Source organism: Sinocyclocheilus rhinocerous, unplaced genomic scaffold (genome assembly GCF_001515625.1).
Source record: "Sinocyclocheilus rhinocerous isolate Xijiao unplaced genomic scaffold, SAMN03320098_v1.1 scaffold781, whole genome shotgun sequence".
In the NCBI taxonomy this organism is placed as follows: Eukaryota; Metazoa; Chordata; class Actinopteri; order Cypriniformes; family Cyprinidae; genus Sinocyclocheilus; species Sinocyclocheilus rhinocerous.
The window spans coordinates 1,761,574-1,773,378 of record NW_015658395.1 but is presented as its reverse complement, the minus strand read 5'-3'; the positions used below and the strand labels follow the sequence as shown (position 1 = coordinate 1,773,378).

The window sequence follows — 11,805 nt, the reverse complement described above, 5'->3', positions numbered from 1 at the left end:
AAAGCTTGTTGCATCATACCCAAAAATACTTGAGGCTGTAAAGGTGCTTCAACTAAGTACTGTGTTAAGGGTATTAATACTTATGTAATGTACTTACATTTACATTTATTCATTTAGCAGACGCTTTTATCCAAAGCGACTTTTGGTTGGGAAATACATCAAGCGATTCATCTTAAAGAGGCAAATAGACACAGGAAGTGCTCGTAATACCAAGTTTCAAGCATTGTTCAAATAAGTACAAGCTAGAAAGGGAAAGATTAAAGAAAAGAGAAGAAATTTTTTTTTTTTATTATTAGGATGAAGTCAGACAGTGACGAAAGAGAGTTTTCAGCTGTCACTTATTTCTGTTTTTTTATTTTTAGTAAATTTACGAAGCTGTTTTTGCTTTGTCATTATGGAGTATGGAGTGTAGATTGATGTGAGGAAAAAGTAATTTAAAGCAGTTTAACATAAGGCAGCAACATAACAAAACGTGAAACAATTAAGGGGTATGAATACTTTTGTAAGGCACTGTAGTTATGGCATCTACCAACAGGACTATACTATCCAAGCTGACCTCAGTAGCTGGTCAGAAAATATGAAAAATGAATTTTCATTCAATTCTTCCTTCAAAGAGAGAGCATTTAAACAGAAGGAAATCACATTGGGCAGGTTTCCATGCACTTGCATGAATATCAATGTGTGCAGAGCAGGCTGACTGGAGGCTGATCAGATAGCAAAAACTTCCTATGCCAGCTTAAACAGAGCAGCAATGCAGAGTCACAAAAAGAGAGGGAGTGCTTAAGACTAGTGAACAATTGGTATTAGCCTTTACATGAGCGAAACTGACAGCATCCTCCCTGTCTGTTAGGCCACATCCCAATGAGATAAAAGACACTCCATTAGTGTGGGTCATGACATATCGATCACTGGTCAGCAAACAGATGCATTTGTTCCTCATCCTCATACTCGCTGATGAAACTTCACAGCTTAAGTGCCATATCCTTCAACACAGATTGCAGACTGTTTTATGCCAGACTGAGAACATCTTGAGTAATAAAAGCGATGTAATGACTACAATGACAGCATGACTACGAATTCATATTGCTATTTTTAGAACCCAATAATTTGTTCCCAAAGAGTTGAAGTGAAAAAGACTTTGTCAGAGGAAAGAAAAAAAACTCCTTTCTTTATTGACAGCCATTCAGATGTGGCTTGCAAAAAATCATCACATTCAAATCATCAAAATCTCACATTTATAATTGACAACAAAAGTTTTTTTTTTCATGGCACCTAAAAGGTTTTAGATCTATACATACTCTTTACTTCACGCAAATTAAGATGCCCATTAGAGACACCAAAGAGGTGGGCATGGGCCCTGTCAAAGAAACAGTCATGTGACCCATCAAAACAGTGGGCATCTGAGGGAGGCAGCCACGGAGCAGGGAACTGCTGTATCAAATGAAGTCTGAGACATCATTATGCAATACGCCATGTGTTAAAACAGTGGCCTTACCTTGGCAGAGGTTGTCAAATTAAATGTAACTCAGCAAATCTGAAAAGGTCGACTATAGTATAAATTCAGTTACAGTATATTGAACATGAACAGCATTTTTTCCCGAAGGCTAAATCTGTAGGCTATGCAGTACAACAATAACGGAAAATGGCATAACTGTATACATTAGTGCAGTAAGTACCTGCTTCACAGTTCTTACAGTATCATTTATAGAACAGACTCGTTTTTTACTGTCAGAATTTGCACAAAATCTCATGGCAAGTTCACTGATCTTAATAACACACTGGATAGATATTACAAGGATTATAAAACATAAAAAGTTTGATAAACCTGTTCATTAAGACTTTTTGCAAGCAACACCTGAATGTCTGTCAGCAGAAAAATATGCTGTATGGATATGGACTGTATACAAACCCTACATCCCTTTTCCAGAACTACAACGAATGGCTCGTTTGGACTACAGCGTTTGTTTTCCGGGTTTTGTGATGTCACAAAGCGGCCCATTGGAATATCATTAAAATAATTCCCGCCTACAGAAATTCGAATGCTTGGGGAGTGGGGAGGGGCGAGGTCGTGGTCAGACAAGACGACGACGAAGAAGAAGTGCTTCATGTTTTATAGTAAAGTAATTCATAAATAACTATTAAAATTGACAGCAATGCATATCTACAGTACCTATTGAATTTCAGAATTTTTGAAATAAACATAATACATATCACCATGGCACTTATCTGTAAATAGTAAATGCAGTTATTTTTCAGGGGGTGGGTGGTGTGCCCGAAGGGTGAATCCGTATTCATAAAGGCACGGAAAACAATAACGTTTGCTAACGGTTGCCTGTTACATTGCAGTACTTAAAATTTCACTTACCACATAAACAGAGTTAGGAAAGACGGAGGAAGGGGCGTTGCAGTACTGAAACGCCGTCTAAGCTGTTCGCCAATCACAACGCACTGGGAAAGCTAACCAATTACAACACATTTTGTTTTTCGGAAGGCGGGCCTTCATCAAACCCGGAACTAATTGAGCCGTTTGTGCCAGGCTGGGGAGAAAGGTATTGTAATAATGTAAATTATGTTAAAAATAATGCGTTTTTCGAACCACCAAGCATGAGAGCATGTTCTAGTACAACCCCAAAACAAAATCAAGACTTTGTAAAAGAGCATAATAGGACCCCTTTAAATGAATGGCTATGTTACAAACATAATCAGTTTATGAAAAGAGTACTAAAGCGATTTAAAAAGGCAGTTCAGAAATTCACATAAATTCCGTTATATTCACATACGCACATGCCATCATTTAGTGAACTTCAGAATCCGGATCGCTCACCAATCCAATCAGCGGTTTTCCACCCACCTTATACAGTGGTAGTGTTTGAAAGTGCTGGCAGCCTTCTGGCATTCTAAACACAGCTGGATGGCGCCTGAATAGTCCTCCTCCTGTAAAATTAAACGCTCCATTTTACCTGAATATCTGTAGACATTTTCACAGGACTCAACTAGAACAACTGAGCTTACAGTTTAATGAATGATGCTAGATTTCTATCATTACCCTCACAATGACAGAACAATCTCATATTACATTTACATTTAGAAGACATAAAGAGACCAAACACCACAATTAGTGGGTGTGAGAGACAATCTCAGTCCAAAGCATCTTCGTCCAGCTAACACGTTCAGTTGTTTGCAAGTTCTCTTTTGGTTATCTTTTAAATAATAGGTGTATTTGTGTAGATTTCTGTGCCAACGTACCTCCAGCATTTCACTCAGTCGAACATCAGTTCTTTGCTGTAAAAAAAGCAAAGAGAAGAAGGACAGAGTGTCTGTGAAACTAGGCAGAAGGGAAATTAACATGCACAGAGGACTGAAACTCTCTGTTTAGCCATTAACAATGTTGATGAAGTGATTACCAGAGTCTTTATGGTCCTCAAAGACTTCAACAATCCTGTCAACAGCTGTCGTCGTCTCTGATTGGCTAACAGCCCCAGACTGGCTTCAGTGAAGCCTTCTTTAGCAGAACGAAGCTGCCTAAAAGCAGAATTACAGCATTTCTGCCTATTCTACTGCTTATCAAAACTTTAAGCAATAGCTGGCCTAACAGTGAAAACCAGTTTGACTTTTTTTTCAATGAATACAAAAAGACTGTTTTCCATGTTCTTTTTCAAATGTGTAGGCACTGAAGCATCAAGTGGACAAACAACTTGTGTACTGTTTTCTAGTACTTCTGAAGTCATGTGATAGCTTTTTGGGAGAAAAATAAACAAGAGAAATGTAAATTGTTATTTAACGAAAGCTATAACATTATCTCTATAGTATAGAATTCTTCATAGCAAACTCTTTCTTCATATTTCTGTCAATCAGAACTAATTGTATTTTAGTATATTATACACAATATTAACTATAGTAAGCACAACGTTTTAGTATATTACATTACAGCATAAAATTTTAGTAATGAGTTCTAAAGCTTTAAATACCTTTAGCGAAAATATTGCAAGATCCTCAAGATTTAATTTTGTGCTTACATTTCTCTCAATTTCCATACACTGCGACCATGCATGAGTCCTTTGGCACATTCCTGAGAGTTCTTGAGGAAAGTGAAGAAATTAATAAATGATTTGTATGATTCGCTGATAAAACCGCTCACTGGAATGAATGATGTAAATCACTTGCATGTCGGTTTCTCACACAAAGCTAACATGTGACTTCAGAAGCCTTGGAATCGTTCAGACCTTTTTTGATACGTTTATGCACTTCTGATTTCTTTTTGAAACAAGAAAACTTCTGTCCACATTTAAGACAATTTTCTCTTTCTTTTTTTTTTGTTGTCCCACTGAGAAAAAAACAAGTCAGTTTGGAACAACATATGGATGAAAAATGATAACACGGCTTTCATTTGTTAGCTGTACTATTCCTTTAAACCCGATTTTCAAAATCAGTGATAAAAGCTCTCTGACCTTCGTGCATTAGTGCAGATGACTGCAGCCAGCTGCAAGTTGGTCTGCAGAGATGTCACTCTCTCGAGCTCCTACAACACAACAATGATTTTCAAGTTTTATGACAGTTTATCCAAAACATTAGGCAAGTGCTACTCTGGTGTCCTTTGAAGTAGACAAGACAAATGAGACAATGCTTACGACCTTCCTTCCATATAGCAGGATATTACCTCTCACGGATAACTGCGATTCTAACCTCTATGCTTAATGGGTTCAGACCAGAAATGTTCTCTTCTATTAGGCAATTTTTTCAGGCCCGTTATGAACAATAAAGCAAGAGAGATGATAATGCTGACAAGGTTTTTAGTATAGGAATGAGAAAAGCAGCATAATGAGAAAGAACATGCTCCCTTAGCCCACACCGACATGTCCACAAACTACTAGACAACTGAAGTTCAGGGCTTTTTGCAAGGTTTTTCTCATGCAAGGCCCCCCCTTCACAGCATTCTCAGTTTTGAAGAGCGCAGCTGTCACAGCCTGAGGTGAGCTCACACTGAGTGACCCAATCTTTCGACGCACATTAGGTCTGGCCAACACAGAGACAGCCTTCAGCACCGAAACATCATCCCAGTGTCACGTTAAAGATAATTAGTTGGCCAAAGAATATGAGGTGGAAAAAATTTATTCCACAGAGAGGAGCAGAAGAAACAGAGGCTCCTTATGCGAAGCGTCACAAGGAGAGCCGTTCATTCTTCAGAAGGCTATCAGTAGCAAATACCCGGAAGAATCCTGGAAGGCTTCTGGGAGATGAACAGACCGTATTGAGCTTTAAGTTGGGTGCCTGGAGAACCTCCTGCAGACTCTAAAGTACCGTCTAATAGATGACAGTACAAACAGGAATAAAACAAAAAGTGTAGTGTTTGATTTGTTCTGCCGTTCAGTCTACTGACAAACACATGGAAGGCGTGAGGTTAACAGGGTGTCTTTGCTGAGGAAACACAGGCTGGTCATTTAGCCAGGCATCTGCAGAAAAAATCTGTGCGATTTATCCAGAGGAATCTCTGTCTCTGTGCTTTTGAAGTGCCCTTGGAGTTGCCCTCACTAGAGCAGGAAGCTGAACCCAACCATAGCCCCGCTGAGTCATAGGGTCCTTAAGGGATCCAGTGGGCTTCAGAGCTCAAGCAAGAGTGACTCACTATCTCCACATACACACTGGAGCCAAATACATGGTTGTCACTCCTGTTTTGAGAGCTAAATCCCATTCAGTACACAAAAATGTGTTTAGTCAAAACACATTCTATAATTAAATTCACTCACAAATAAAATTAAATATAACCAAGACCAGTAGCGTGTTTAGGCCCCACGCAATTGTCCAGGGGGGGCCCCCATGGAACATGATTTCTACCGATGGGGCCCCCCAGGGACTGCTTACTTAGGGCCCCCAAAACTCTAAACACACCCCAGACCAAGACTGCCAATGTCGACTGCAATTTCAGAAGTAATTCATGCACTGCAAAAGACCATCTTAACTCTTTCCCAACCAGCGGTTTTTCAAAAAAGTTGCCATCGGCACCGATAGCCTCGTGGTTAGTACGTCAACATACAGCGCATCTTGCGCTCACGGCAACCCGAGTTAGATTCCCATCTCGAGGTCCTTTATCAATTCCCAATTCACTCCACCCAATACTTTCCTGTCATCTCTCTACTGTCCTGTCCCAATAAAGGCATAAAAAGCCCATAAATATATATTTTTTTAAAAGTTGCTAGCCACCGCCAGCATTTTTGATCATTTTCACAAAAGTTTAATGGCACCCAGAATATTTTGTTGTGTGAATATTTGAACATGCAATATGTCAAAAAAAAAAAAAAACACAAAACATTTTATTCTAGCTTCATGCAATATTTTTTTAAAAATCAAAACTTGAATGTGGGTAGGTTTCATAAAAAAAAAAATTTTTTTTTAAATCACATCTTTGTAAAAGACTACATCTGGCTTGGATTCAGAACGATAATCAAAAGACAGACAGAACAGATCGCTTCCATCAACACTTCCAAAGCTTGCACAGTCCTATACCACTTCCTGGATAATCATTTCATTCAGTAACATTAGGCAGTTTTGATTTATAATGCTTGATAATTGTGTTATTTTACATATGCATCTACTTACAGATGCAATCGCTTGTTTTTGCTTCTTCGCCGTGTATTGATTTAGATGTTCAATACTCTTTCAGAAGATGCGTAGTAGCGTCTCCTACCATACACCAGTGAAAACACAGAAAGACGGAAAATTCTGCCTATGTCGGGGAAGCGTTGCCTCATAAATGATGGAAAGTTCCATCAATGGCGGGGAAAGAGTTAATCAGTATTTTGTTTTCCCAGAATTAGACAAGCAATTTCAACTGAATTTATCTTGCTTTGTTTGTTTTTTTTACCGTTGATAGGCAAAATTGATTTTAATAGGAATCCATGCGATTGCTGAGAATGAAAGATTTCCCCATGCAGATTTCACAATGGGTTTAAGTTGGTCACACTAATTCACTACATTGACCAAAAGAAAGCTGCTTGGTTTGAAAGAGTCTTCAGCATGAGCTGTGCTTCATACATCGCTTCACTATTAATGAGCACTGGACCTTCTTGCTAATGAAATTTCACTAATGTGACCATACTTTCAGTGAGGGTAGCACAATGTTTTTTGACAGGAATAAAAACGAGGCTGTGAGAAAAGTTCAGTGTGTTCACTGGATTGTACTCTTTAATAACATGCCAATTGTTCACCTGACTAAACATCTTCCTAAACAACCTTTCAATAAACACAAACACAAAATGATATGTGATCTAGGACCTAGAACATACCATTATAAAGACTTGTAAAGTGCTTTTCACAAAAAAGAATGATAACTGTAAATGTATATTTTTAACAACTGTTCTAATTGTATGAGAATAGAGGTCCACACCACAGCTATAATATTAACAGACAGAGGAACAATTTTGTTGGAATCACTTCTAGAAATTTTTTTTTTTCAGGTGATAAATGACAAAAAAAAAAAGCCAATCAGAATTTAGAATAGGCATTGTTAGCTTACCAACACACTGATTTCAAATTTTACTGAAATGATTGTAAATAGAGTTACAGCCTATATAGAGGTTTCATTTCAGTCAGGACAATGTCTTAGAAGGTGACATAAGCTGCCTATGTATGCTGCTGTATACAGCAAAATTGAGAGCCCAAGTGATGTGATATACCACTTATTGACTATTTCAGTGACAGGCACAAGAAAATGTATCACAGATATCTAAAAGCATGGGCGGCCTATAATAAAGCTCAAAAGCATGGCTGAAATCCCATCTTATTTCTGAAAGGCCTGGGACAAATGCAGGCTGCTGAGGTGTAAAATGGCTTGTGGCAAAGAACCAGCAGACTTAAAAGCTCTTCAAATAGAGGAACAGGAATAACTATATTTCTCTCTACATCCTTTTGGCAAACACTTCTTAAGAGTTAACGACCGTTGTTTAAGACAGCAAGGGTCTAAAAATAGCACTTTCTATTCACGTGTGCTTTGGTGATTGACTCTATATAGTTTTTGTCTATGTATGACTGGGTTTTCCTGAAGCGTTCTCTTGTTAAGGTTACAAAGCTGGTCTAAAATTAGAACTTCAAAACATGAACTTCAGCTATAAATAGGTCAATGGAATTATTTCAGTGATGTGAATGTATTTTATTCAACGTGCATTCTCATTGTTTTACAAAAGCATCTGAGAAGGCATGAAATATGGTATTTGTCCTACACAATGACTAATGCAAGAAGAATATCTAATGCTTTTTGTGTTGGGTTACAATGACTCAAGGGCAATTTGCTGTGACATGACTGTAGTAGTAATCTCTAAATGTTTTCTGTTCCGCTGTCCATTACAAAGGCTGAGATTGAGGTCAGAAGATGAATATCTGCATTCCATTTTGGATGAAGACGTGTGATGGGTGAAGCATGTAGTTTCTAAGCCTCTAGCGTCACCAGATGGAACAGTCTACAGTATAACTGTACATATCGCCCATTGTTTGGCCAAATCAGCCAATTCATGATAAAGAGTTTATGATAGATCAATGTATCAGCAAGGTTTATTATTTAACCATTAATTAGCAATTTTTACCTTGTTAGCATCAATATTGACTATGAGTGATTAGAGTATTTTCCGTAAATATAGCGCAAATAGGTATTCATTTAATTTCAGCCATTTTTCTTCATTATTTTATCATTAACCATTTATCATCATCTTTATCGTGTAAAACAACACCAAAATGTATTTTTTTTTACTTTTAGCAATTCAAATACACTATCGTTTAAATAGGGTTAGTAAGATTTTTTATTATTATTAATACTTTTATTCAGCAAGGAAAATGCTTTTCTCTTTAAATTTCTATTTAAAAAATCCCATTACAGTTCCCAACAAAAATAATAAGCAGCACAACTTTTTGTGCAACACTGATAAGACATGTTTCTTGAACACCAAATCAGCATATTAGAATGATTTCTGAAGGATCATGTGACATTGAAGACTGGAGCAACTCGGCTTGCCATCACAGGAAAACAAATCATAATCTTATATATTATTAATAAAAACTACATTAAAAATAAAATTGCAATAATATTTCAGATTATACTTTTATAATATAAGGCACTGTTGGGTGTCCCATAGCTGTAACGCATTTCTATCTCTACCATCGTAGCCCTCAATACACACACACACACACGTCATACACAAAGTGAGTTGGACAGCATTTCTTTAGGGACTGCACATCAGACCAAGTTCGCCGACTGAGTTATTGTCAAGTATGACATATACAGCTAAACTGTATAAAGAGGACAAAAAAGAAAACATATCTGTACTTTTTAAAGCAATGCTTAAGATATGACAGCTTAACAGATTGCAGAATTTGCTGCAGAATTTGATACATTTGACAACAGTTGTGATTTTATTAACAACAGTCTTCTTTTCCGCCCACTCACAGAAAGTAAAACATCCTTCATGGTAAATTATGACTTGAATCATGGAAAAGAACATATTTTCTTAAGGCTTCTGTCCAGTACAATTTTGAACAACAAAAGACATGGAGAGAACTCAATTTGACCCTCTGATGTTAAAATGAAACGAGACAGCATCAAGACAAAAACAGACTACTGCATCCATCAATGAACATGATGCATCATTCAGTCAATCAGGCTTTATCAAGAGGGAATCTAACACACAAAACAATTCCACGCATCGAGTGTGAGGTGGAAATCCTGGCACAGGATCAAAGCTAAGCATTCTAAAGCATATCTTTAAGAGAAATTTCAAAGTGATCCAAAGTGATCCACTTTCAAAGGGATTCACAGTGATTTTTAAGGATGTGAGAGAAATATGACCAGAGGGAAGAGGACACAGAGCCTTGGCTCAGTCTTCTATTTCCACTTTCATCCCAAATTGCATGGAAATACTCATTTGAGATAAAAATCACACTGTATCTTCAGCTTCATCTGCAAAACACACTGCACAAATCTTATTTTAACAAATACACATTTAGAGAGTTTAACGATTTAAATACCACGGAAACTAGGATGCAGTTACAGTCATCATGAAAAAAATGTCAAGGTTATGATGAGGCACTTACAATGGAATTGAATGGGGACCAATTTTGGAGAGAAAAAAAATCAACTTAATTCAAAAGGAAAAACGTTTTTATACTCACTCACAGATACTTGGTATTGTTCTAAACAAACTCACTTAATTTTGTTCAAATTCTCAGAAAACAAGACTTCATATGTTCATTTTGCATTAAGTTAATATATCTTCATTTAACAGTGTTTAGATATTTGCATTGGAAAACAGAAATAATGAGGAAGATATTATTTTGCCATGACTTGACTTTATGAATTTAAGACTTTCTGCTCCGATTTAGAACCATTTATGTCCTTCAAATCAAGACTTTAAGTTCCATTATGGTTCATAAAGACTTTACACAAAGGATTAGATTCTTTTTTTTCATACTAAAATCATGTTAACATGCACATTGTTTTTACATCTTGTGGCTATACTTTTGAAACAGTAAGTATTCTAACATTTATGGACTGTTCCCATTCTCTTACATTGTAAATGAAACCCAGATTTTTGTTTTCTTTTTCTTTTTTTAAAGAAAAAGAAGAGCAAGTGAAAATATAATGTTGATTACCACAAAAACGTATCATAAATACTGTAAATATCAAATTGTTTCCCTGACCTTGAAGAAAAAGGAACAAGCTGGAAATCATATGTTGATTGAATGTATCCTGCAGACCCAATTTTTCCGGATGTGACGGACTGCTTACCTTAACATAGGAAGGCTGTTTCTCCAAAATGAGGTCCGCCACTCTTTTAGATACCTGTAAGATGAGAACACAAGCTAAAGGTTAACATCTGTTCAACATGTCCTAGCTTTGTGCATTTAACAACTCTTTTTAATCATTAACTGAGGCTTTAAAAGTAGTAAAAAAGAAGAACAACTTGAGACTTTAAAATTGAATTGGAGTCTGTTATAGGCTTTTCATGTCTTCCACATCTGCAACAATTACTCTGTAACAATATAATAAATGTTTTCTTGGGGCCCTCAAACATTCAGCCGGTAATAATGGCTCCACGGAAGGTCAAGCCATAAATATAAGGCATACTGAGGCACGCTCCGATCGATATGTGCGTCACCTGGTGGGGCTGTCAGGAACGAGAGGGCGGGATGGCTGTGAAGTGTTGGTGTGTCTGTGAGAGCTGAACAGATGGCAGACACAGCTGAGCAGCGGCGTATGTTAGCAGATCTCACTGTGCGAAAAGCTGAGACCGACTGGCAGGAGAGCGCTGGGTTGTGTGTGAGTGTGTATGTGTGATAAAGACTACTGAAAGAGACATTTTCAAGAGCACCTCAACTTGCTCTTACATATGCATCAGCTCTTGGCTCTTAAAGGAATAGTTTGCTCAAAAATGACAATTCTATCATCATTTACTCACCATCATGTTCTAAACCTGCTTTATATTCAAAAAGAAAATATTCTGAAGAATGAGCCATACAATGAAAGGTAATGAGGTCCAAAACAACATTAGACTAGGGTTATGACGGTGAGGAAATTTTCCCACCGGTTAATCACGTGTGACAACACCGGTAATACCGTTATCACCGTTGGGGGGAGGGGGGGTGTTAGTTCGTTGAATTGCCGCAATTCGGCATCAAGCAATTGTTCGTTTGAGTTTTCCCTCTTTTCCTCGGATTTCTTGGCTTTCAAATAGCTTGAAAAAGCACAGTGCGCGTTTTACTTTCACTTTCAAATTAGCTGCAATTCGGCGTTGATTCAATTCAAGCAACAACAACGTCAAACTC

At 37.4% G+C, this 11,805-nt stretch overlaps 1 protein-coding gene across 2 annotated transcripts in view; it reads right to left on the bottom strand.

The window, feature by feature from the left end:
• Positions 1 to 11,805, bottom strand: part of vps50 (VPS50 subunit of EARP/GARPII complex) — a 141,897-nt gene that overhangs the window by 116,759 nt on the left and 13,333 nt on the right. For both annotated transcript variants that reach the window (XM_016530397.1, XM_016530398.1), the window contains exons 5-9: positions 10,769 to 10,822; positions 4,449 to 4,519; positions 3,405 to 3,522; positions 3,247 to 3,282; positions 2,852 to 2,934 (exon numbers count right to left, since the gene is read on the bottom strand). In XM_016530397.1, the coding sequence (XP_016385883.1) occupies positions 2,852 to 2,934; positions 3,247 to 3,282; positions 3,405 to 3,522; positions 4,449 to 4,519; positions 10,769 to 10,822 (362 nt within the window). The remainder of the gene's footprint in view (positions 1 to 2,851; positions 2,935 to 3,246; positions 3,283 to 3,404; positions 3,523 to 4,448; positions 4,520 to 10,768; positions 10,823 to 11,805) is intronic.